The 27,122-nt window shown below is 36.0% G+C and overlaps 1 protein-coding gene across 4 annotated transcripts; it reads left to right on the forward strand.

The window, feature by feature from the left end:
- The first annotated feature begins 1,009 nt into the window (after nt 1-1,009).
- LOC131144587 (cold-responsive protein kinase 1) lies at nt 1,010-27,122 on the forward strand. 4 transcript variants are annotated; one of them, XM_058093308.1, is made up of 8 exons: nt 1,046-1,350; nt 1,555-1,647; nt 9,909-10,058; nt 10,223-10,338; nt 10,491-10,701; nt 12,096-12,333; nt 13,500-13,650; nt 26,469-27,122. In XM_058093308.1, exons 3-8 carry the CDS (start codon nt 9,986-9,988, stop codon nt 26,859-26,861), a joined length of 1,182 nt encoding a protein of 393 aa, XP_057949291.1. In that variant the 5' UTR covers nt 1,046-1,350; nt 1,555-1,647; nt 9,909-9,985; the 3' UTR covers nt 26,862-27,122. The 4 variants fall into 4 exon arrangements, with proteins under 4 accessions (XP_057949290.1, XP_057949291.1, XP_057949293.1 ...); XM_058093310.1 differs by lacking the exon at nt 1,555-1,647 and adding an exon at nt 1,774-1,846; XM_058093307.1 differs by lacking the exon at nt 1,555-1,647 and having other exon boundaries at nt 1,010-1,350.

Below are 27,122 nucleotides of genomic sequence, written 5' to 3' on the forward strand. Positions count from 1 at the left end.
AAGATTAGACTCACAGAGTTAACAAAAGAAAACACAAAAATAGAATAAAACATTTAAAAATAGATAATGAGGTTCTTAGGAAATAGTTTGTCATAGGAAATAAGTGCCTAGAAAATAGAATAATTATGATAGTGAAGTTTAGGAATTTAAAATGAAATAAATGTTTCTTGAAAGATCAAAACTCTTTGACTTGCAGGTTATCATCCTCTTTCCAAGGTAACTTCCAAGAGAAACTTCAATTGTGAATCTCCTCATGTAGTGACCGAATTCAAGGGGGGCGGGGGAGGGGAAGGGGTAATTTTGGTCCATTATTTCATGGGTCTTCAAGTGGTCTTCAATTCCATGCTTCAAAGCTTAAGTCCTTTATTTCATTCTTTAATCTCATCTAATGTAAAAGTCCATTAAGTGATCATTTGGGCTTGAATTTCAAAATACCTAAAAATAAAGTTAACATCCAATGGTAGCCTTGGGTGGTTGTTTACGTGTCACAATATTCGCGAAAGATATTCGAGGTGCATGTTGATTCCCATCACACAAGAAGTTATCTGAAAAAGAGAAAGGAGTAGTTAAATTGAATCCACTTTTGACCTTTTGTTAATTTTTTTTTTTTTAAAAGCTTGCTAACTTAAACACGGTAACGTTTCCTGAAACATGGACTCTTGTCACCATAATTTTATAGGATAAGCTACTTAGGAGGTTCACACCCAATTATAAAATCTTGACTAAAAACTACTTAAACAATCTCATAGCAAATGAAATTAATAATCTTATAAATAAGCATTAAAAGTCTATTACTGCTTTTGATAGCTTTTGACCCTCACGTAACATAACTTGTGATTCTATTTTATTGAATATATTGATGGTGATAAAGTCCATCGTATAGACTCCACATAGATGAGCAAATTGTTGTGCTCAATTTAACGATTAAATAATTATTTAACATAATTTTTGAAACAAAACGTTTTGTTTCTATCCAAAGAAAAAGGAAAAGTAGGGAGAAGGGGGGGGGGGGGGGACGGTCAAGGGCTTGACAACAGCGCGCCCCCCATGGTAAAACCCCAACGGCACCATACGGATTCCGCAAGTCAACGTTACGCAAGTCCGCTGTCCTGTCTGCGCTCAAATCAGACATTAGAAAATTCAGGAAGGCGTACGCGTCCCTCCATGGACTTTGCCTGCAGACCTTCCTCCTTCCTCTCCTCTTCTCCTCTCAGTCCTCGTCTTTTCATGCGCCTCCTTTAGCTGTTCTAAACCTCCGGAGCTCCATCTTCCCCGTCTCCCCTGAGATCACCCTCTGTTTTTTTTTTTTCTGTGATTGAGCATCTGGGGTATTTCCTTCCTTTTCTGAAGGTACTTTTCTTTCTTGTCTGGTGTCTTCTAGTATCTGTTATGCATGTTTTTTAATTTTAAAATCGCTTCTTTGCTCTGCTTAGTTTTCAAATTTTGACTAGTTTTTAACTTTGCAGCGGAGGCTTTGTTCTGTTTTTGCTTCCTGTTATCGGTCACTAGTAATTCTTGAGGTCAAATAATTTGTTTTGAATAAATTTGAAACAGGAAAACCTGAGGCATGCTTTGATTTATCATTTCGAAGACTAGAAGCTACTTGCCTTACTTATTTGAAGTCAAATCCAGCCAAAGATGACCAAAGTAGCAAAACCCCTCATAGCGCAGATTGAATATGATTTTGCATGCTAGTCATTTCCATGGCAAAATAGTTAAATTAGCGCAATGTCTTTGCTGATTTTTTTTTGTTTTTGTTTTTGTTTTGTTTAGTTGTTGCTGCCATTTTAGAAGCTCCTTGTTTGGAAGTTTGTGAACACATCTCAAAGTAGAAACGCATCTGAAAGTAGGAAGTTTAGGAACAAGGCTGATGCTGAAGATTCTTCCCCATTTTCTCTTTGTAGTTGATTCAATTTTTCCTTAATTCTGGTCTTGATACACTTTTTGTTGTCCATTGGTACTTAAAAGACATGTCTACAGTTTAATAATTTTTAGATACGAAATCCTGTAAATGAATTAGGCAATTGGCTAGAGTCCTCTTATCCTTTTTTTGTTACGAAAATCAATTTTTATTTTTTTAATGTGATATTCTTTAATTTTCTCTTTTTTTTTTTTTTGCATCCTATTTACAATAAGCCCCTGATTTGATCTGCTGTAAAATTACTTTCTTGTTTCCCTATGGTGCTCTTCTTTTGGTGGTTTTGAAGGAATATCTTTGTTAGGCATGCAAAGAGACTGGATGGCTTTACTTCATTAATATTCTTACATAATGTTTGGTACAATGGAATGGAATGTAATGAGAGCAGAATGGAATGAAAAAAATTATATATAAAATAGTAAAGACCAATTCCATTCCATTTCATTGCATTCTTGCATGCCAAACAAATCATTAATTCACTTTACTTTTTGTTTGTATTTGAAGGACATCTTGTCCTCCTTGTAATCTCTTTTTTCCTAATAAATTTTTTGTTTATTCAAAAGAGAGAGTTGTTTGGTGTGCGATAGAAATTCAAACTGCATTCAACTAAGTTCACTTCTCCTTGGCACTAACTTTGTGACTACAATAATTTTGAGTTTCTTGAGGTATATGGTGAATTTGTGGGAGGCAGGTATTTTTTATTGTGGTTCAAACGTAGTCGTGTGTTGGTAATTCATGGAAGACTAATTTTGTATTGGTGGTTCATAAGAGAACAAATGCATAGATAAAATCAAAACATCAATTGCTATTGATGGACAACTGAACTTGTCAAAAAAGTGCAATATGTACTTTTATTAAATGCACAAATACATTAGAAATGAAAAATAAAGCTTCAAATGCAGTGGTGATACCTATATTAGTGGTCATCTAAAATAGGTGTATGGAGCGATATGTCATTGTATGTGGAATGAGTTATATGGAGTGCAAATTACATCACATTGCCCAATAGCAAATGACACAGAAATAGGAAGTATCCTATTGCCATTTTTTTTTTTTTTAAATTTTCAAAAACGATTTAAACATGTTTATTTTGAGAAAACGTGAACATTAAATGGATGTTTCTGATTAGCCATGAATGGATTGCACATCAGAAATAATTACATTGGGGAGAAGCTAGAGGTAGCATATTGAGGATAGTATGAGAAAAAAATGAAAAATAAAGCTTATTAACATCAGGAAGTCAGAAAATGAGGTAGCATATTTGTTAAGCTAGATGTTTTGGTGTCAGTATTAATATATAATTATAAATTTTCAATTTATGCTAAAAATTCTGTGCAGAGCCTAATGGAATTTATAATGCTTATTAACATTAGGAAGTCAGAAAGTAAAATTTTTAACCAGATTGAAGCTTGCTAAAAACACACATGATACATACCTTCGGCTTGAAGACCCAATACATGGTACTTCTCATAATAGCCTATGACATGGAACTTTCTTAGCATGTATGGCAACTGCAAATCATGCCCTAAGTTCACTTGAAGGCTCCAATGCTGCATAACTACTTTGTTTTTGTCATTGTCGACTCCATTTATTTCATCAAGTTTTAGACAAAATTCTCTCCCTGATATTCTTTCAACTGCAGCTGCAATAACAAATCCCTGCAAGTACCATACAAGTCCTTCCCCTTAAATTTCTCTTTCAGTCAACAAGTCTCTTGGTCCTACTGGTAATTTCTCAACACCATTTTCCAGTATTATCCAAGTCCTTAAGCAATCCAAACAAATGATTGAGATTTTATCTTCCTGATAGCAGGAAGTGGCTGTCTCAACAGAGTCCAAGAATGCTTTTATTGAGATTTCATATTTTGTGTTTGTATGCTGGCATTTTTTGTCTTCGAAATTTGAAAATAATAATGATTATTTTCATATTTTATGTTTGTATTCTTTCAACTGCAGCTGCAATAACAAATCCCTGCACATACCATACAAGTCCTTCCCCTTAAATTTCTCTTTCAGTCAACAAGTCTCTTGGTCCTACTAGTAATTTCTCAACACCATTTTCCAGCATTATCCAAGTCTTTAAGCAATCCAAACAAATGATTGAGATTTTATCTTCCTGATAGCAGGAAGTGGCTGTCTCAACAGAGTCCAAGAATGCTTTTATTGAGATTTCATATTTTGTGTTTGTATGCTGGCATTTTTTGTCTTCGAAATTTGAAAATAATAATGATTTCTATAACTTTCCATATTTCCACGTGTTTTAAAAAGCAAAGGCATAAGTCAAGGTGTTTTACCTCTGATGAGGCAAAGCGTAAGCCTAAGGCGTTGAGGCGTAAGCCTTCAGAATTTGAAAATAATCATGATGTTCTCTATTACTTACTTTTGAGAATTTTTTTAAAGAGTAAAGCAGTTAAGGCACCACATTTTACCCCTGATGAGGCAAGGATTAAGCCTCACTGTGTTGAGGCTTAAACTTTTCAGGAGTTTAACTTTTTGTTTAAATATAAAAATAAATTATATATAATGAAAATAATATGAATTTTATTAAAATAATAAGATTGCTACATGAACTCGTCACTAGGAAAAAAAGAAGATTAAAGATAATACAAGATACATGATCCAAGCGAAGGCCTATGGAATTGCAACATCATAGGCATGTGCCTATCCAAGATATAAATACTGAGTCATTGTCATCCCAGCTTGTAAAAGAGAACCAAAATGTGTTCTTCCCTCACCCCTCATCTCTCTCAAATTGTTCTCTTGAGTGTCAGGCATGCATCTGCAGCATCTTAGGGGGAAATGAAAGAAAGGTCAAGAGAGGTCATTGCGGTCGTCGAGGAGCTACCAGTGTGTGACAATCTGTTGGAAGAGAGAGATAGAGAGGGAGATGTTGTTGAGAGTCAATTGCAGAAGCTTGTTGGAGTGAAAGAGAAGGTTGAGAGAGATGTCATTGTGGTCATCAAAGAGCTACCAGCATATGGCCATCTGTTGGAGACTGATGGTCATTGTAGGGCTAGAGCTGTTTATGTCTTCCCTTATTGCTCTCAAATGAAATCTTTTTCTTTAGCTTATATTTTCTCAATAAGCTATAAATTTTCTTCCTATTTCACAATGCTCTATTTGGTGAGGTGCAAAAAGCATGCTTTTTTTAGGTGGAAACCTATCAGGAAAAAGTATGTGCTTTTTAGGACTTGCACTATTCAAAAAGCATCTCAATGCATTTTGGCCATAAATGACCTTAGGCATGCCCTAGTAAATGCCTTTAACATTGATTCCATGTGTTTTTGAGGATAAAAAATTGGAAGGTTCCTTTAATTGCTTTGAGGAACCCAGCTACCAAAGCATTTCTTCTGAGCCCAGAATCAACAATTATTCCTATTAACAATAAAGATTCAATACAAAAGAGAGGGAGAAGGAGATTGCAAAGAGGGAGAGAGAGAAGCCGCATGCAGGCTAGCACGAAAACCAAAAGTTGCTGAATAATACCTAATAGAATAAACCTAAACCTAATAAATGTACATAGACTAAAATGCCCCTGGTTATCTAACATCCCCCCTCAAACTCACGATGGCAGACTGAGAAGCATCGAGAGTTTTTCAAGTAGAAACTGGAAACGACTAATAGTGTGGGACTTTGTGAAGAAGTCAGTCAACTGCATGGTAGAGGAAATGAATGGGAGAGAGATGGTACCAAGGCGAAGATGATGACGTGTGAGATGACAATCAATTTCAATATGCTTAGTGCGTTCATGAAAGATAGAGTGATGAGCAATTTGAATAGCACTGGTGTTGTCACAATACATAGGAGTGGGTTCAGCAAGTAAGACACCCATGTCAGCAAGTAACCAACGCGTCCAAACTATTTCAGTAGTAGTTGAAGCCATGGCACGATACTCAGCCTCAGTAGAAGAAGAGAAACTACAGATTGCTTCTTACTTTTCCAGGAAATGAGAGTCACCAAGAAAAATATAGAAACCAGTTGTTGACTTGCGGTTTGTAGGATCTCCAGCCCAATTAGCATCAGAATAAGCACAAAGTTCTAAAGTAGATGTAGAAGGGAGTAATATACTCTGATACAATGTCCCTCTGATATAACGCAAGATACGGAGAACGACAGCCCAATGGATCGTAGTGGGAGAGGAGACAAACTGACTCACAATATGAACTGCATATGTAATATCAGGTCGAGTGATGGAGAGATAACCAAATTGCCAACAATAGTATGGTATAGAGTTGGATTCGCCAATGGAACCTCATCAGAAGAGGTATAATGAGCATTGAGTTCAAGAGGAGTGTCTACAGTTCGAGTATCAGTAAGACGAACTTTTTGAATGACATCTGCATATTTAGACTGAGAGAGGAGATAACCTTTAGGAGATTAGGCCACTTCAATGCCAAGAAAGTATCTCAGGGGTCCCAAATCTTTCATTTCAAAGTAGTGGTGCAACTCTGATTTCAACATTGCAATCCCATCTGTATCATCTCCAGTTAAAATCATATCATCTACATAAAGAAGAAGTATAATATGTCCAGCAGATGTAGAATGAGTAAACAAGGTAGAATCATGATCACTTGAGCGGAAGCCAAAAGAACAAAGCACTTCAGAGAACTTCTCAAATCAAGCCCTGGGAGCTTGTTTAAGACCATACAAAGCTTTTCTCAGTCTACAGACCTCCCCTAGATGATGAGGAACACTAGGGGGTGGAGACATATAAACTTCCTATTTGAGATCCCTGTTTAGGAAGACATTCTTTACATCTAACTGTGAGAGATTCCACTGATTAATAGAAGCTACTACAATCAAAGTACGTACAGCTTTCATCTTAGTAACTGGTGCAAATGTTTCCTCATAATCAAAACCAACTTTTTGAGTGAACCCTTTTGCAACCAAACGGGCCTTATATCTTTCAACAGAACCATTAGACTTAGTTTTGATCTTGTAGACCCAGCGACATCCCACTACCGTTTTACCAGGAGGAAGAGGTACCAACTCCCACGTGCTAGTCTTATACAAAGCAGCAAGTTCTATATTCATAGCCTGTTGCCAAAGAGGGTCAAGAGCTTCCTCCTTATAGGAAGCAGGCTCACAATGGGAATGAAGAGAAACTAAACAAGTAGCGAAACTAGAAGAATTACAAGAATTAGACGCAAGAACATATGAATAAAGATGAGAAGGGGGCTTACAAAGTCTCGTTGGATAACGAGAAGATGGAGGGTCCACGTGATCGGAAGATGAAGAGGAGTCCGCCAAGGAGGATGGGTACCTGTAGAAGAAAATGAAGGACAAGTAGAAGAAATGGGACAAGTAGAGGATTGTGCAGACAACTTAGAACGCTCAGTATGAGGATGAAGGACAAAGCATGTGCAACCAAATACTCTCAAATGAAATTACTTTGGAGCCTTGCCGTACAATTTTTCATAAGGAGAGACTCCCAAATTAAGAGCAGTAGGAATTCTGTTAATCAAATATGTGGTAGTAGGAATTGCTTCTCCTTAGAAAACGTTGGGAACATTACCAGAAAGGAGAAGGAATCGAGCTTTCTCAATGATGTGCCTATGTTTTCTTTCAGTCACACCATTTTGCTCAGGAGTGTTTGTGCACGATCATTGATGTATGGTGTCATTAAAGGTGAATGGGGTGGAAAACTCAGTAGAATTGTATTCTCCCCCAAAATTGCACCTGAAATACTAAATAACAGCTGAATGTTGAGTTTGAACCAAAGCATGAAACATTTTGTAGATGCTAATGAAATCAAAATGTTTCTTCATAAGGTATATTCAAGAAAAATGAGTATAATCATCAATGAAAGAAACATAATATCGGGACCCTCCCTTTGAGGTAGTAGGAGCTAGTCCCCAAACATCAGAATGAATTAGATCAAAGGGTGCAAGAGACACTGATGTACTTTTATTAAAGGGCAAAGTAGAGAATTTTGCAAACTTACAACCACTATAATCAGAAAGGTCATGAGAAGATAAATTTCCTAATACTCTTGTGGAAGCCAAAAATCTCAATCGAGAACTTGAAACATCTCCAAGGCGTGAATGCCATAAATAAAAATTACAAGAATTTGAAATCAAACGAAATGAAGACAAATCAATACTAGAACCAGCAAGTTCTTTGATCCGAAGCTCTTCTAACACATACAATCCCCCCTTCCTACGGCTTGTCCCAATCAGCTTCTTAGAATGTGGATCCTACACAAAACATGTGGTTGGAGTAAAGTAAACACAGTATCCAAAATCACATAGTTGACTAATAGAAATCAATATAATGAAAGTAGAGGAATACAATAAACATCAGAAAGACAAACAAGATGAAATGATGGAACCAGTACCTACCAATGGTATTGGGGTACCATTGGTAGCCAAAACAGATGAAGGTGTCAAGGTAGAAGATATTGATGTAAATATAGAGATGTCATTTGACATATGATGAGTAGTACCTGAATCAAATATCCAAGTGGACGGAGATATACCTAAAGTGGATGAGGAGGACAAACCTATGGAGGGAGAGACAGATAAGGCATTAGGCTTTGATGTAGAAAGAAGCTTTTGCAACCGCTCTGCAATAATAGATAGTGTAGGAAAGATGGGAGACAACTCTTCTGATGATGTAGTGGCCGCAGTGTGATAATGCCTAGGCTTCAAAGCCTGTTGTTCTCCCTTACTTAATAGTAATGGACATTGAGCTTTCCAATGACCCTTCTGCTTGCAAAAACTACACTCATCAATGGCAACTTTCTGACGTCTATTTTGACCATTAGAAGATTGCTTAGATGAGACAGCCAACACAGTTTGAGTAGGAACTGGGAGATACACACATGTGATTTGAATCACACTTCCTCTGCCATTAGTTCACTAACAACTCTGACTAGAACCATTAGATTGCTTTCATGCTCTTATTTTTAACCAAAGCACCTAAGGGGCATACTTTAATAATTTAGTTCTAGAGAAAATGGAGCATGGTTCCAATCCTTGACTTTCTTACTTCCAAGACTACTTTCAGTTTGGTACTGTACAAACTATCCTAAGCCATCTGCTGAGTATTGTTGTTCATGAATCTTTATAATTTCACTCCCCTTTTTCATTGTGCATTGAAACATTTGATGAAGGTTAACAACAATGCATCATTTGGCACATTTGGGGGCTTCTTTATGAATTATGCATTGAGCTGCGATTTTGTGACTCTAATTCTAGTGATCAAGCTGTTGCCTTTTCTTGGATGCTGAGAAAAAAAAGCAAATATTGGAAGGATACTTGTAAGAAAATGTCAGCTCCACATGAGCCACCTCTTGCTCTGACCAAGCTGCCTGATTCCAAACAGGCTGAATGTTTTGCAATTGAATGTTAAAATTGTGGGCTATCACAATTTCCAGAAGAAGACTAGTGTTATCATAGCGGAAACTGCCCAAGACTGGAGAGAGCTCCACTGATGATTGTTAATGCTCTAGTGTTATTGGGATGAAAATGAAGAGGGTAATGCTAGCTAGTGTTCAAGTCAGTTTAACTCAAGGTTGAATAGTTTTTATTCATATGGGGGAGATCGATGCAGTCATTAAATAGAAAGTAATTCTATTTCATTTTTTGTTTATGATATTTTTATGATGATCATACCTTTCAATTTTAGGTTGTTTTATGTAGAAAATTGGTGTGTTGGTTTAAGTTTCTGATAATTGTTTTCTTGTTTTCCAAGCATTGTAAGCTTTTTAGCCTATAAAAGACCCTATGTATTAGTTTTATTGAAAATTGAATTGAGAATTAAAGTTGTTTGACATTGGTCTTGCATCACTGGACTTTCTTTGGATTTTTCTTCTTTGTCAGCAGTTATACTCTGTTGGATGCTATACAATTTTAGTAATTGATCTGCTCATGGAGTGGCCAAAATTTGATTGAAATTTAAGTTCTTCTTTGGCAATTCTGTTGATGTTTTAATCTGTAAATTGATGTTTCTGGAATGAAATTTGTTCTTTAAATGGTTCATATTGGCAGGGTTTCGACTTGGTTTCAGCCAAAGCATTTGTACAATTGACATTGAAAGGCTAGTCCCACAGTTCTATCATACAGTTATGACTTGTTTCTCTTTCTTATTCAGTAGGAGGAGAGATTCATCAACTAAACGAACCCTTGAAGTTGATGAAGGTAAACTGCAAAGTACACATGCTCTCTCTCTCTTTCTTACACGGACAATATTTTTTTTGCGGTCAAAGATACCTTGAGTCCTTGACATCACGCAACTTTATTTATTTATTTCTTTTTTCTGTCTGCCAATCTAAAAGCTGCTAATCCAGTACCTTCATGAACAGAATTTCAAGGCATCGACAATGTTATTCTGTACCCGATCAAAGAACTAAAAAATGCTACTGAAGATTTCAGTCCAGCAAATAAAATAGGGGAGGGTGGTTTTGGTTCTGTGTATAAGGTGAATATTCACATTTACTGTTTGAACATGAGTCTGTTGACTGCTGTTCACATTATTATCACTTGTTAAAAAATGTTAATTTATTTATAAGATGAACCTGAGCCCTCTTAGATAGAATAATATAAAACTAACAAAAAATAACTTGTGTGCAGGGAAAGCTCAAAGATGGGAAAATCGCTGCCATAAAGGTTCTTTCAGCTGAGTCAAGGCAAGGAGTGCGGGAGTTTTTGACAGAGATTAATGTGATCTCAGATATAGAGCATGAAAACTTAGTTAAGCTCTATGGCTGTTGCGTGGAAGAAAATAATAGAATTTTGGTCTACAACTACCTTGAGAAAAATAGCCTTGCACAAACTCTTCTTGGTAATCTACTATTTTGTTTTTGGTTAAAGTCCATGCTTTTTAAGGAATTCATTAGGCAGGTGCAACTACCACCAATAGGCTGGTTCTATCACACAACCTTATCTTTTTTGATGTTCCATCAACCACCCCCCCCCCCCCCCCCCCCCCACACACACACACACACACACAAAGAATTCCTCCGTTTTTTCCCCAAATTCATCCATTCCAGCACACCACCAGTTTGGTGCACAGCCTGCACCAGAATCTGCTATGAAATATAGTCATGATTTAGGATAGGACTTGAGACAGGGTTTTCTGCATCTAGGTTGGCTGAGAATGGGGGTGAGAGCAGTATAGATATGTGACTTAAATTCATGGTGGAAGTCAATTGTGGAGACAGGACAGCAATGTAGGTGGGTGATTAATGAGATGATAGCTGGCAGCTGGCTGTTTTGTGGTGGTAGGGGTTTGGTGAAGGTGAAGGTGGTTGGTTGAGTAATGAGTTTGATAAGCAGGCAAGGAAGGAAGAAAAAGATTAAAGGAGGAGGAAGGAGGAAACTTATGATGATGTTGGCCATGAATCAGTGATGATGGAATGAGAGGCAGCAAAGTCTAGGAAGAACACTTTGGTGGGGCAAAAACCCCAGCTGAAAAAGGGGAAAAGTAGATTGTGCATGTGTGTCTATTGGTCTGCATATAGGTTAATTGTCAAATGATCTACTAGTGCTCTTATCGAGGCAAAAGACGATGGTGTTGATGATGTGGTGATGGCCTCCAGGATGACAATATCGGTGAAGCTTCTGGGATGAATAAATAGTAGGCAAACTGACTATTTCTCTCTCTAAAGTCTGTCATCATACGATATGCACATGAGCTTTCAAAATGATCTGTGGGGGCCATGTTACAGAGAAGAAAATGAGAAAGAAGAAAAAAAGAGAAGTGAAGAAGAAGGTGGCGGGTTTACTCAAGTTATGCTGCAAAAAATGGTATAAGTTGCTCAAAGAAGGAAGAGGAGAGGAAAAAAAATTTATACATCACATGACTTGGGAGTTGTACTCATAGAACTTTGATGGAGGTCCTACATTGCAACATTTGAATAAATTTAGGAATTGAATTGCAACTATTTATCTTTAAGGGCCAAAATTGAAAATTTAATCAAATTTCAGTTCCTTTTTTGTCATTAAAGCTTTATCTATTTACATTTTTTTTCCTGAGAAGCTTTTTAAGGTATATAGGTTCACTAAAAATCATATGCTTTGTTAATATGAGTTGTGCATTTTCAACAATTTTGCATATAGTCATAAAAATCATAATGATGAGCACTTCATGAATGAGCACTGCTAAGTTTCTTTTCCTGATTTTGCAGTCTGTTGAACCAAACACAGCTTAATGATTTAGGTCATTTTCACTTTCAGGTGGAGACCACAGTAGCATCCAGTTTAGTTGGCGAACAAGGACTAGAATTTGCATTGGGGTTGCTCGTGGCCTTGCTTACCTTCATGAGGAAGTGCGACCACGTATTGTTCACAGAGATATTAAAGCAAGCAATATCCTCCTTGACAAAGACTTAACACCCAAAATTTCAGATTTTGGTCTTGCAAAGCTTATTCCAGTCAACATGACTCATGTTAGTACACGTGTGGCCGGAACAATGTAAGTTCTATAATTTGCATTACCTATGCTGAATTGAGTAATTTTGCATAACCTATGCTAAATTGAGCATTCTTTGTTCTAAGCATAGTCTTAAATATCCAAAATTTCAGATTTTGGGAGGGTTCAAAAGGAAATTGGGTTTCAATTTCCATTTTCCAAAATTTTGGACGTATAGGTCGAAATTTCAGTAATTTAAACAACAATTTGACAAAATAGGGGAAAAACTTTTGGGTTTCTCATTTTGTTTCAATTATCATCTGTTATAATATTTCCCAAATTTCCATTCATAATTTCCCAATTTATTGTAAGTTTCCAGTGTTTCTTTAAGTTGAAATAAAAATTTCCATCAAAGTCAAACTTTTTAGTCCTAGGTTCCTTTGCCAGTCCTGAAATAATGGCTACTCCCTCGGGCAAATAACCTCATCTTGAAAGAAATCATGATTTTATAGTGTTAGAAAAATATAGCAATACAATTTTAGGAAAACTATGGTGTTAGAAAGGCGCTGTTGGGCTGTTAACTTCATCTTGAACTATGATGTAAGATGAACTAGCAATCCAATGTTCAGTGTGCTGACTGATGGGAAAAGGAATGTTTGGGATTAACCAGTGGACATGCTTCCAGACATGATTATCTAGTAAAGAGAGTCCCATGTATGACCTTTTTCATGCACAGTCACCTGCCAGTCATTTTTCTTTTGAGAAAAAAAGTTGCTAGATAGGTTTTTCCATTGATATGGATAGTATCAGTGTACGAAGCTTCTGTTAGTGGGATCTTTTAGCAACCCCTACGTTGGTTGTGTTGACAGGAGTTAACAAAGCCAAGTTTAGTTGGTCTATTCATAGAATTATAGCCCAATCTCCCTGAAATCTATGTAACTAGGGAATAAGCCTGAGATCCATGTCTAGGGATGCTAAGCTATAGTGAAAGTTCTCGAATCAGACTAATACATACATTTTTACGGGGAAAGCAGCCATACGCATATAAATTTCAAAATTCTGTCTCTCTGCTTTCTCTCTCTCTCTCTCTTTCTCTCTCTCTCACACACACACACACACACACACACGCACATACTCTCTCACATATGCACATTCACGTCTATGAATACATCCTTATTTGCCATTTTTAGAACCTGCATCTAAAATTGGATTTTATTCTTTTTTCTCAGAGGTTATTTGGCACCAGAGTATGCTATTAGAGGACAATTGACACGGAAAGCTGATATTTACAGTTTTGGTGTTCTCCTCATGGAAATAGTCAGTGGGAGATGTAACACAAACACAAGATTACCTATTGAAGAACAGTATCTTCTTGAAAGGGTATGGAGTTTTTGAACACCCCCCCCCCCCCCTTCCCACCAAAGGAAAACTAATGCTTTACCTAGTATGGTGACTCCACAATGATGTTGGTAGATGACACTGACATAATACTATGGCAATTATGAAACTCTATTTTGAAATTTCCTTAGGAGTTACATGAAAATATCAGGAAACAAATGGTAACAGAAAATCTGAACTGTGTAGGATAATAAGATCTAACATGCATTTCCTTGGTAAATCATGACATGGGAACCCTATCTTAGCATGACAGTAGTTGTTCTAATACTTGGCTTCTCTTCAGTTGACCTCTCTTGTTCCACACCCCAAACCCCATGAGAAGGTTGAGGTAAAAACCAATCCAATGAACCACTATTACTATGTACATCCAATTAGTTGCACAACTTTTTGTTGGTAATATGAATGGTCATGAAAAATTCTCTCATCTATTTCAACCTTTTCTACATCGTTAATGATGGGATTTTAGAGTACAATTTTTTCTCCACTGCTTCCTAACAAATGATTGATAGGAATAGATTGCCCAGATCTTGTTGCATCCAATGAATTAATAAATTTAAGTAGGATGGGATGCCCACAACTTAGATAGGTTTGAGCCTATTTGGAGGCCTCATCCTGAGGACCTGAAGTTTAATTAAGTTCAATATAACAATTAGATGATTATTTTGTCTTTTGGTATTAATTTTAATTATAGTCTTTATGTTGATTCACGGAATGCCTTGTTAGGAGTAGAACAATCGTAACATAAGGATTTGATAGCATACAAAAGAAGATGTATTTGTCATCATAAAACAAAAGAGACAAGCTTTTATATGAGTAGTGTTTTTTTTTTTTTTTTGGACCTAAATCACTAACCCTTGCACAGTTTATTACATTTTCATTTTATTTCATTCTATTCTTAAGAATCGACGTTCCACAAACCAAATGTAACCATAGGGGTTTTCGTGTTAGAGACTAGTTGTAATTGGCGCATTTTATATTTTCTATGAACTCTCATGATGTAGTATGGTTTAGTTGGCTTGAGATTACTGAATTTTATGAATGTGTTTTCTCCTACCTTTCACTTCCCTCTTTCTTCACCAGTTGATCCCCATCAATTGGCATAAGAACCGAAGGATACTTCCTCCTCTTTCCATCTCTTTTTTATCTCCTACATTAACCCTCAATTCCTTTGTTAACCTATCGCAGGTAAAGTTAAAAAAGAAGAAAGAATTCATCCTCATTAGTCATTGGTGCCATCCAGAACCCTCTACAACTTTAGTGCCACTGTCGCCCTTCTATACTTCAAAACTACTTATCAATGCCACTGTACACATTCACTCAAAGTCCCTTCAGTATTGCAAGCCTCTGTTGCTACTAACTGCTCATCTTCACCCTCACATTCACATGACTCGCCCAAACCATCTTCTGCATTTTCATATTCTCATTCTACCATTGTCGTCAGGCTATTGTCACATGACCACACCCACAACATTGACACATGCCATAGCTAACCAATCCAATGAGAGCTCAATCACTGGGATTTGCTTCTCTCCACACCACTGAAATCAGCTAGCCAGAACCATTGTCACTCATCACCAAAACCACCGCCACATCCAATGCCCTTAGACAATCTCTAGTCCCCTCACCCCTTCTTTGGTTGTTTAGAATAAAAGCAGAATTGACAGGCCTTTAAGGGCTAGAGAACATCCACCGAAACCAACTGAACTTGGATTTTTAGGTGAACTAGACCTTTCTTAACCAGTTACAATCAGCTCAACAGGGTTTTCCATTAATTTATTTTCTTTCTTCTAATGTTCTTTCTTTTTAATTTGAATCTTATATTCCTGTAAAAAAAAAAAAAAAACGTAGCTGTAAAAAAATGTAAAAGAAAGAAAAAGAGTATCTTAACCTAAAAAAAAAAGAAAAAAAAAAGAAGAAGAAGAAGCATGGTGACCAAGACCTACACCAAACTTTCTTTAGAGATCAAATCCCAAGTTGACGGTCCTACACATGGAAGATCTCATCAGTAAGTTCGCCTTTTTGGCAAAGCTCATCATCAAGAATGTGGTACCACTACTTACACCCTTATTAGCATAGTTGGCTCAAGCAACAATAAATATTCCAAAGATTATGTTATTGAGCCGTTCAGACATGGGATGAGAGCATGCTATGTAGGACACTTGTTACTGCCAAATATAAGTAACATGTTCATTTGTAGCTGTTTAGTGTGAAGCAAGATGATTAATTGATTGTCTTTGACTACACTAGTCACCAATAAATTTTATTAATTAGTAGTCACTCTAGCAAATATAGGATGGAAGATGTTATAATTGCCATATATTGGCAAGTGTTGAAGCTGCAACTTAGGTTGAAGAGGTCATGTAAAATCATGTTCTAAGAGCTCCACCTCAGTCTAGGAAGCTTTTTCTATGTGGTGCCAGGCCTTTAGTCATTATGCCGCTGTGTGTGTTAACACTATAATTATTAAAGATGAAATTGATATCATTAGTGACGATGAAGGTAATACTTTTGCCTATTGCCCCTTCTAGTACTTGATCATATGTAGTCCTCCCTTTGTATTGACACTGACCAGGATTGAAAACACATAAGTATTTCAAACTCAGGCCTTCTATCATAAGAAGTTATGCTCTTTAATTATTGATCCTAGTAGCTAGAGTAATGTAATATCTGAGAAATCCCACCCAGAAGATGCGCTTGAAGGTTGAGCCCCATCCTCACCTACTAGATTGCTTGCGTCAACAATACCAATTTGAATGTGAGCAATGGTTGCTTCCTTATCTTCAAGATTGGGGTTGTTGGACGAGGCAGTGCAGAGTAGCATTTTCCCTCTCAAGATTTGTCACATTCTCTCCCTTAAGATTAGTCAACAATACCAATTTTTAAACAAGGACTTCTCTCTTCAATGGGAAAGTTGAAGCCCACTAGTGCTTTGCTTATCGAGCATGTTGGCTCTTATTTTGGTGATGGTATTCTTGGCCCCTTTCCCAACTTGGTGATGTAAGTTTCTCTCATTAAGGGAGAGTTGACACGGGAGCACCTTTCCCAACTTGATGATGTAAGTTTCTCCTAGCAAGGGAGAATTGAAATGGGATGGATGGCAAAAACTTAGTTGGATAGATTCTAGACAATATTGGAGCCCCCCGTCCAAAAAACAAGAAGCACAATCGAGTCTAATTAGTAATTGGATAATTAATTATTTAATCTTTTGGGATTAATTTTAATTATAGCCTTAAGGGTTTTGGTGTGAGCTCTTGTTGTAGTTTTTGTATTCCATGTTTTCATGTTCTAGAATTTCACCTGTGATGCTCTTGATGTCCTAATATTTTCACACACAGTCTGACCTAAGCCTGGGTAAAGGAGGAGGGTTGTGTTAGGTAATTGACAGTTAGCGTAAAATTTTTCAGATCACTATGATAAGAATCATTATTGAATATTTGCTAGGGCACCCCATATGAGCGACGCGTTGCACTTGTACTATCCGTATGTAGCGAAAAGTGAGCAAGGGTGGGCTAGGTCGTCCTCCGAAGTGATGCGCCGTGTCGGCGTCTGAGTACGGTGTCAAATGTGCAAGGGTTCCTGCATCATTTTGGATGTAGGCAAGTAAAGAAGTTAGTTCAGGAAATGAGGATTAGATTAGCAACTTGGAATATAGGGACACTTATGGGTAAAAACATGGAAATTGTAGATACAATGATTAGAAGACAAATTAATGTATTTTGTCTTCAAGAAATTAAGTGGGTGGGGGAGAAAGAGAAATTGATAAATCAAGATTTAAACTTTGGTGCACTAGAAAAGAAAAATATAAGAATTATTGTAGACAAAAAACATTGTAGATGTAAATAAAGCAGGGGATAGAATTATAAAAATCAAGATGGTCTTAGGCCAAAAGATAATAAATATCATTAGTGCTTATGCTCCTTAAGTAGGCTTAGCAAAAAATCTTAAGAGACAATTTTGGGAAGATATGGATAGTATTATACAAGGCATATTAGGGACTGAGAAAATATTCACAGAAGGAGATCCGAGTGGACACGTTGGAAGGGGTAATAAAGGTTATAATAGGATACATGGAGGATATGGATATGGAGACAAAAATGAGCACGGGGAGACGATCTTAGACTTCCCTATGTCATATGATTTTATTACAATGAATGCAGACACTTAATTTTAAAAGTGGACAAAATAAAAGTCCAATAGATTTTTTCTTAATTAGGAGGGTAGATCGTTTATCATACAAGGATTGTAAAGTTATTTCAGGTGAAAGCTTAATCACACAACATAGAGTATTAGAGTTAGATATATTTATTAAAAAGTGGAAAAGAAATGATAAAATAAACCAATGTAGGAGAACTAGGTCGTGGAACCTAAAGGGAGAAAATAGAATAAAATTTAATGATAAAATGATCAAAGATGGTGATTAGACTATAGAGGATGTGATAGATACAAATGCTCTTTGGAGTAGGATAACTAGTTCTATTAAAAAGGTAGCAAAAGAGATTTTAAGTAAATCAAAGGGAAGATTCTCGAGTAGCAAAGAAAGTTGGTGGTGGGATAAAGATGTCCAAAAAGCTGTAAAGACAAAAAGAATTTGGTATAAAATGTGGCAAAAATGTGAAAACATGGATAACTTTGAAAAGTATAAAGAGGCGAGAAAAGATGCAGAAAAGGCTGTTAGTGAAGCTAAACATGGATCATTTAATTATTTGTATGATAGATTAGATAAAAAATAAGGGGAAAGAGATATATTTAAACTTGCTAGAGCTAGAGAAAGAAAGAGTAAGGACTTAGGTAATATAAGATGTATAAAAAATGAAGATGATATTGTCTTGGTTAAAGAAGAAGACATAAAAGAAAGATGGCGAAGTTACTTTAGTAAGATATTTAATGAAAACCAAATAGAAGACTTGAACTTAGAATTGACAAATGAGGAAAAGACAAAATATGAGATTTATTTGCAAAATTAAAGTTAATGAAATTAAGTTTGCACTAAAAAAGATGAAAAATGGAAAATTTGTAGAACCAGATAACATCCCAATTGAAGTTTGGAAATGCTTATGTAACGCCCCGAATCCGAAACTGGGGTTTTGAGTGTTATTTAAAATAAATCTCTGATACCATATAATAAAACAGCGGAAGATCTCCATAACAATTACTAGAGTAACTAAAATATCCCAATATAACATTAAATCCATTCTAGTATCTCAATGAAGTTCCCAACTCATCAAAAACTAAATAAAATATCAATAATATTTTAATATCAATTTAATACATCCTTAGGAATTTCAAGATAAACCAAAAATAACAAATTTAATAATTAATCTAAACTACTATTTCTAACCCCACCCACGTTTCCGCTGCGCTACTCTGATACATCCTTAGGAATTTCAAGATAAACTACAAATAACAAATTTAATAATTAATCTAAACTACTATTTCTAACCCCACCCACGCTTCCGCTGCACTACTCTGATTCCTGTCATACTCCACAGGGCATCTGAAAAATGTTTGATAATAATGGGGTGAGACACTTCTCAGTGAGGATGGAATAAATTATTATCAGGGTGTAACAACATGAGTTTTAGTGTATGCAAAATATAACAGTTTAATTTTTCACCGATAACTGAACATACACTTGCAGACAGTACTCGCACATACATCATCATCCATAACACAGAAATCTGCATACACATATATTACACGTATTACCATAGTACATCCACCATCACAAATCACACCACAACATATCCACAATCATGATGCATTCAATTCACATACACTATTATTTATAGTGAGAGTTTTTCTAGGATTGGGGAGTTTACACGCCCATACATGTAACGTCCCTTTGCTCTGATACATTATGTAACTTTGCCCATTTAGCCTGGTGCAGCTACAACTGATACCTATCAGGACACTCGCCTTACTCAGCAAGCCCTCAGGCGGAGGATTTACCTCACTTTAATCATACAAAATGCCATAGTATAAAATTTCATTTAATACTTTGCTATAATTAACTTTCATTTGCCAACTAGAACCCACACACATTCAATATCAACCATACCACAGAATCTGCATACATGTCTACCACATCACATCGCATCACAATTACCATACATTCAATTCACATTCATGCATGCACATCCATAATTGAAAAGCACATCTCTATATCACACCTTTACTTTCTAGCCTCCTCGCTGCGTACTGGGCATCCCTCCCCATTGTTCTCAGTACGTGACCCACACAAGGACTTTTATTGCATACTTCTCAGTACGTGGCCTACACAGGGACTTTCATTGCGTACTTCTCAGTACGTGGCCCACACAGGGGCTTTCATTGCGTACTTCTCAGTATGTGGCCCACACAGGGACTTTCACATCACACAACTGCGCACTGAGCATCCCTCCCCATCGTGCTCAATATGTAGCCTACACAAGGACTTTAACATCACATAGAGCTTTCACAAATAAACCTCACACGCACATATATGTTCATAACCCACAGCAATTACAATCAGTTTAATAATAAAATGTTATTCTCATGCCACACGATTTAAACATTAAACTATAATTTACTAAACTGAGATGGTCAACCCTACTCACTTTGATCCTTTATTAAAACATGTTCAACAATTCGAACTAATAATTTCAACTAGCCAAATCTTTTAGAAAATCCATTACTTTAACCCTGCAGCCTTATACCCAAATTTAATCAGTTAATTTTGGAAATAATTATTATTATAAAATCCCTAGGCTCATAACGCTAGTTTAATCAATTCATAATAATAATAATAATAGTAATTCAAAATCTAAATTCTGTAAATTTGAATACCCAGAAAACATATATATCAATTCTTGGAATCACAAATTTAATCGGTTGAATTACAAAGAAATTCTTGACATAATTTATTCTCCTTACCTCACCCCAGGAGTGGTGCCTAGGATCCCCAAACCATTAATCTGCTCCAATTAAAATGACGAGGATCAAAGTTAGGATCCTGTGGTGGTGTTTGATCGTCAATTTGACTGGAGATTTGAGAGAAATTGAGGAGAGATAGAAAGTTTACTTTATCCCAGGAGTGCTGCCTATGACACCCTAATCACAAATCCACTTAGGTTAAAATGTTGGTGGCCGAGAATGGAACCTAGGGGTATTTTCCATTCTTTGATCGGCCTACGTTTGGCTGAGGAAATCGAGGAGAGAGAGTGAGGGCGTGAGGAGAGAAAGTGAGATTGCTAGGCGCCTTTCTGCTTATTTCTTGAGGAAGAAGATTTAGTATATATATATATATATACACATTACTTAATCCATATTTTTATGTGTATACTTATATATCCATCATATCATTTATTTAATTATTTTAAATAAATAAATAAATAAATAAATAATTAATTAATTAAATTTAATTTATTTTTTTTCCCGGGTTACTACAACTTAGGTGGTAATGGAATTATATGATTAATTAATTAATTTAACACGATTATAAAAACTAAGAAAATTCCAGATGAATGGAGGAAAAACACTTTAATACCTATATGCAAAAATATAGGAGGTATTCAAAATTGTAATAACTATTGTGGAATTAAACTTATAAGTCATACGATGAAACTGTTGGAAAGGGTAGTTGAACAAAAATTAAGGCTAAAAATGAATGCCTCAAAATATCAATTTGGTTTTATGCCTGGGAGATCTATTACAGAAGCTATATGTATTTAAGAAGATTATTGGAAAAGTTTAGGAAAAAGAAGAGGGACTTGCATATAGTATTTATTGACTTAGAGAAAGCATATCATAGGGTACCTAGGGAAGTTCTATGGTGGGTTTTAGAAAAAAAAAAAGGTCAGGAGGTATACTAATGTCATTAAGGATATGTACGATGGATTAATGACTAGTGTAAGGACTATAGATGGAGATATTAGAGAATTTTCAATCACCAATCGCCATAGTGTAAGAACTATCTTTTTTGCTTTAGTGATGGATCAATTGACTAAAAGTATCCCAAATGAGGTTCCAAGGTGTATGTTGTTTGCAAATGATATTGTATTGATTGATGAAACTAGGGGTGGAGTAGAAGTTAAGTTAGAATTATAGAGAAAAGTTTTGGAATCTAGAGGCTTTAGGATAAATAGAAATAAGACAAAATATATGAAATGTAATTTTAGTAATAGTAGGAGGAATATTGGAAGCAAAGTTAAACTTGATGGTAAAGAAATAAATAGCACTTTTAGATTTTGATATCTTGGATCTATTATGCAAGTTGAAGGAGAAATTGAAGAGGATGCAATGCATAAAGTTAAAACAGGTTGGGTAAAATGGAGAAATGCTTCAAGTGTGTTTTGTGATTGTAGAAGACTCTTAAAGTTAAAAGGGAAGTTTTATAGGATGATTATAAGACCAGCTATGCTATATGGATCAGAATGTTGGGCGACAAAGAAACATAATGGTTAGATGGATGAGTTGTATAACATTGAAAGATAAATTAAGAAATGAACATATTTGTAGTAAGTTAGGTGTAACTCCTATAGAAGATACGATAAGGGAGGGACAACTCAGATGGTTTGAGCACTTGCAATGTAGGCCATATAGTGCGCTAGTGAGGAAGTGGGAGTTATTTACTATGAGTGGCAATAGAAGGGGTACGGGTAGACCTAAAATAACTTGGAATGAGATAGTAAGGATATAATAGCCTTAAATTTTTCTAAAGAAATGGTCTATGATCGCATAAATTAGCGAAAAAGGATTCATATAACCGACCCTACCTAGTGGGATTTAAGGCTTGGTTTTGTTGTTGTTGTTGTATGTTTTCATATACTAGGGTTTAGAAGGCCTAAGGTTAATGAACTTGAATTGAGTGTTTTTTAACCTATCCTTTTCCTTCCCTTCTTCCCTTACCCACTTTCTTCACTAGCCAATCCCCATCATATGTCATAGCCCTTTCTTTAGGACCTCATTCAATATATCCAACCCATTTCTATGGTAGGCAGAGGGGAGGAGGAGTTCATCCCTTGCTCCCTTTGCTCCATTGGCGCGACATATCATTTGTGTTTGTGTGTGTATGTGTTTTTTTTTTTTTTCCTGGTTTGGGGGGCGGGGGTGTGTTGGATAGATTGGGAACTTACAAGTAGATTAGCTTGGATTAGACCAAGCTGTTACATGCCAAAATGGGAGCCTGTATTAGCAAATGATTTAGGAATATATAAATTTTATGATGTCATTCCATTTTAAAGATGCCTTAAATTTGCACGTTATGTACATTTTAAATGTATGTAAAAAACATGAACCCATTTTTTATGAAAAATTTAATTGTTGTCATTCATGTGTAATGTCCAAATAGAACCTTATTTACGCACTTTTTATGGGATTGATACACTTGCTAGAGTAGAGATGTTGTGCCATCTTTATGTAGGATGGTTGGGATACATGGGAAGAGAGAGAAATAGAGGAGAGAGAGGGGAGAACGAAAAGGAAGGAAGGAGAGAAAGAAGAAGAAGAAAGAAGAAGAAGAAGAAGAAGTGTAAGAGCAAGAGCAAGGCTGGGGAAGAAAGAGAAATAGAGAAGAGAAAAAGAAAGAAGAAGAAGTGAGATAGAATATAAACCAATTTTGAATTCAAATGAGAACAAGAGCAAGAGCAAGAGCAAGGTTGGGATACAAGGGAAGAAAGAGAAATAGAGGAGAGAAAGAGTAAGAAGAAAAAGAAGAAGAAGGAGGTGGAGGTGGAGGAGGAGGAGGAGGAGAAGAAGAGTGAGAAAGACAACAAATTTTGAATTCAAATGATAATTGTCTCAATCATACAATTACTCAAGTATTTAAATCCTACAATTAACTAAGATGCATATTTACAAATAACCCCAACATAATAGAGAAGTAGAGCAAAAGCCAAAGGCTTAATTCATGAATATTTTCCTAAATCAACTTGGAAAATAAGTATGCCAAATAGGTGGCATGAATGACGAAGCAATCTGCTGTCTTACTCACCAATCAAAGGGAATCCAATTTTGGAGTGTAACCATAGGAATAATCATGGTCTTAATTAAATTTTCAAGATTGCTGCTTTTCGCCACCCTCGAAATTGAAATGGAAATTAAATGATGAAGCAATTTTCTGTCTTACTCACCAATAGAAAGAAATCCAATTTTGGAGTGTAACCATAGGTACAATCATGGTCTTAATGAAAATTTTGAGATTGCTACTTTTTGTCACTCTCGAAATTGAAATGGAAATTGATTTCCATTTTACAAAATTTCCATCAAAATTTCAACAAATCATTCAAAATTTATCTAATCTCGAAATTTTAGTGAACTTGTCGAAATCTTAACTATGGAATGAAATTTCCTTGGAGTTTAAATGTGAAATTTAAATGCAAATTAAAAGTTCTCTCTTAATTTTATGTTTTTAAACCAAAGATTATTTTGAAATTATTATATGAAAAATTATACTTAGATATTAGCAAAAAACAACATTATATTTGATCATTTGTGTCTAAATTATCTTTATTTGTATAAGAAATAATATTTAACTACGTTTTTATGAATTTCATTTATTTTAAATAAATATGTTCAATAAAAATATTTACAGCTACTACACCTCATACACAACATTTTTGTCATTGAGGTACTTAATTCAACGGAAAGGTTGCTCATTTGTGACCGATTGGTCACGGATTTGAGTTCAAGGAAACAACATCTCTACATAAAAGTAGGAAAAAGACTATGTACAATATGACAACCCTCCCCTACCCTCGCAAAGCAAGGAGTCTTGTGGCCCAGGACCTTTTTTTTTTTTTTTTTTAACCATTTCTAAAGTTTCATAAGAATTCCATGCTTTACTAGTAATTTCCATAATTTTTTAAAATAAAAATTGACTTTGAAATTAAAATTTCCACGAAAATTTTCATACTTTTGAAGTTTTGAAATTTTAGTTGAAATTCAAAATTTAAGGCCTTTATTGATCCTTTTTAAACTTTGCTCAATATTAAGGGCCATTTGACAGGCATTCTCAACTGTCTCTAGAAAATACAATTCAGCCTCCTTCCATGTTTCTTCTTTAACACCATTGAAAAAACTATTGATGCTTTGAAATGTACCTCAACAGTACCACTACAAAGCTTAAGCTGCTAAAAAATAGTCCATGTAACAAGTTATTGTTGTGTTTTGTTGTTGGTTCAAGAGTTGCCCAAAAAGTTGATTCCTATAGGAGGCAAGGTACTTGTCATTTATCCTTTGCCTTATAACCTCCCAGTTAGTAATAAGGGACCCTGTTTGGAGGCTTTGTTGAGTGCTTTGCGAAACACTCCTCACCTCTCATGTGGTACTGCTTAAAGTAGTCTTCCATCTCCTTTACCCCAATTTCAAAAGGTACTTAGGTCTAATTTGCCATCATATCTATGCACATCTACCGTGTCTCTCCTAGTGATATCTCCTAAGTTCTCCTGGTCATGCCTAGGTGAGTGTGGGAGATACCTAGGGTTAGGCTGGTACTCTGCGTAGTCAACCTCATCATAACTACCCTCTTCAAACACGAACTCTGAGTTAACTTGAGGCTAGAGGAGCTGAATTGGTCTTCTAGGTGGTTTAGGGTCCTTCTCACTCATTCTGTTGGGAGCTATAGGAATTCTCAAATCGGGAAGAATACCCTGGCTGACCCTACCAATTATGAGACCCATGAGGCTGCCTAACTGACTGATTAGGCCTTCTACAATAGAGCGTTTAGTCAACAACTTTAGGACTTGTGCAAATTGTTCACCAATATGCTCAAATTTCTGGTCTATGTAGTCATGGAGAGTGTAATCGGACAAACAAAGATTGCGTATCAATTGATGTGATTTGGTGGGGGTGGTTTCATTAGTCTTGTTAGTGCGCCATATAATAATGAAGTATGGTACAGTTAGGAGACTAAACTTGCAACTAGTCTCAGTTTATTCATGCAGTTTTCTCAAACTTGACTACCCATTTCTCAAGTCCTCATAAACAATCCCCAAAATGTAGCAATAAGGTCAGTTTCTTGATGTGTGCAGTGGCAATAGACTTTTACCAAATGTGGGCAAATATGAACCGAAATGTTTCTACTGGTCAGCTTGAAAATATCATGAAAAGTCAAAAACCCTGGCTGGAATCAAGTTTCTTGCGGTTCTTGCAAAATAGATTGTACATGCTTTCACAATTTTGCAAATATAATGTTTGTCATAGAAATTTTTAGGGTTGAAGTTGAGTTTCTTTGGAAGTGGAATTAAGTGGAAAGTTAATGAATCATGAAACATTGGTGTCGATTTGGTTGAAGTAAACTGTAATCATATTCAAATCATTAGGTTTGTATTTCTGTATATATGTCAGAACTTTTGGCATATGTCATAGACCAGACAAAAGAATCAGGTTATGTTTCGTTTGCGAAATGGAATAGAAAATAAATGGAATAGCAATTGTTTAAGGACAGGTGTCATGGTTAAAACTTTTTTGCGCACTCTTTGCGTTGAAAATGACGGCTAATTTTCCTTTGTAAACTATTTTATATTCTACCTAACAGTTATTCTATTTTTGCCCTATTCCATTTGCAAACCAAAAGTAACCTTAGTTCTCACCCAATCATTAGCCCACACATGTTACAAATCTGTCCATATCATGAAATAGCCTTTTTGTTGAGCTAAGGCAGAGAAATCATATGATTTGCTTTTGTACATGTGGTATTTTTGGTTTAGGTTATCTATTTGGAATGATAATTTTGACATATTCTGGACTTAGGCAATTTGAAAGTTTAAAGACAATATTATTCATGCATTTTTTTTTTTTTTTAATGTTTTCACCTCTTGCAGACATGGGAACTTCATGAGAGAAGAGAACTGGTGGCTCTGGTAGACACATCATTGAATGGCAACTTTGATGCAGAGGAGGCCTGCAAGTTCCTAAAGATAGGTCTTCTCTGCACACAAGACACTCCGAAGCTGCGGCCATTGATGTCCACTGTGGTCAAGATGCTCACGGGTCGGATTGCTGTCGACGATGAAAAGATCACAAAGCCAGGCCTAATCTCAGATTTCATGGACCTCAAAATCAGAAGCTCCCACAATTCTAAGCCTAATGTCATGGGCTCACCTTACAACGACTTTTTATCGAGCTCCGTTAAGCCCGACAATTCAATGTCCTCCATGGGAACCTCTACTGCCGCAACCACCACCTTCACTGCAGTGTATGACCGAAGCATTTAAAAAAATTCGCGAAGGCTAGTTCAATTTAATTTATTAATTCTATTTATTTTGGGTTTTGCGGGGGCTTGCTTGTTTTCTTTTGTGAAGCGTACAACCATGTTTTCTCTGTATACCACACTGGAAATTTCAGCCAAAAGAAGGCTACTATTGTAAAAAAAATGGACGAGAGGCTTCTTGGCAAATCAAAAACAAAAGTTTTGTGAGGGGTTGATCTCTCTTTCCTTTGCTGAAAATATAATTATTCCACGCTGCTGTTCTTCA

The sequence above is a fragment of the Malania oleifera genome, chromosome 12 (genome assembly GCF_029873635.1).
Source record: "Malania oleifera isolate guangnan ecotype guangnan chromosome 12, ASM2987363v1, whole genome shotgun sequence".
In the NCBI taxonomy this organism is placed as follows: domain Eukaryota; kingdom Viridiplantae; phylum Streptophyta; class Magnoliopsida; order Santalales; family Ximeniaceae; genus Malania; species Malania oleifera.

What these genes read in the sequence shown, in the direction of transcription:
- LOC131144587 (XM_058093307.1), top strand. Translation starts at nt 9,986, where the DNA reads ATGACTTGTTTCTCTTTCTTATTCAGTAGGAGGAGAGATTCATCAACT. An exon ending in GTTTTGGTTCTGTGTATAAG is followed by an intron (nt 10,339 to 10,490) that starts GTGAATATTCAC and finishes ACTTGTGTGCAG; the next exon opens with GGAAAGCTCAAAGATGGGAA. An exon ending in ACACGTGTGGCCGGAACAAT is followed by an intron (nt 12,334 to 13,499) that starts GTAAGTTCTATA and finishes CTTTTTTCTCAG; the next exon opens with AGGTTATTTGGCACCAGAGT.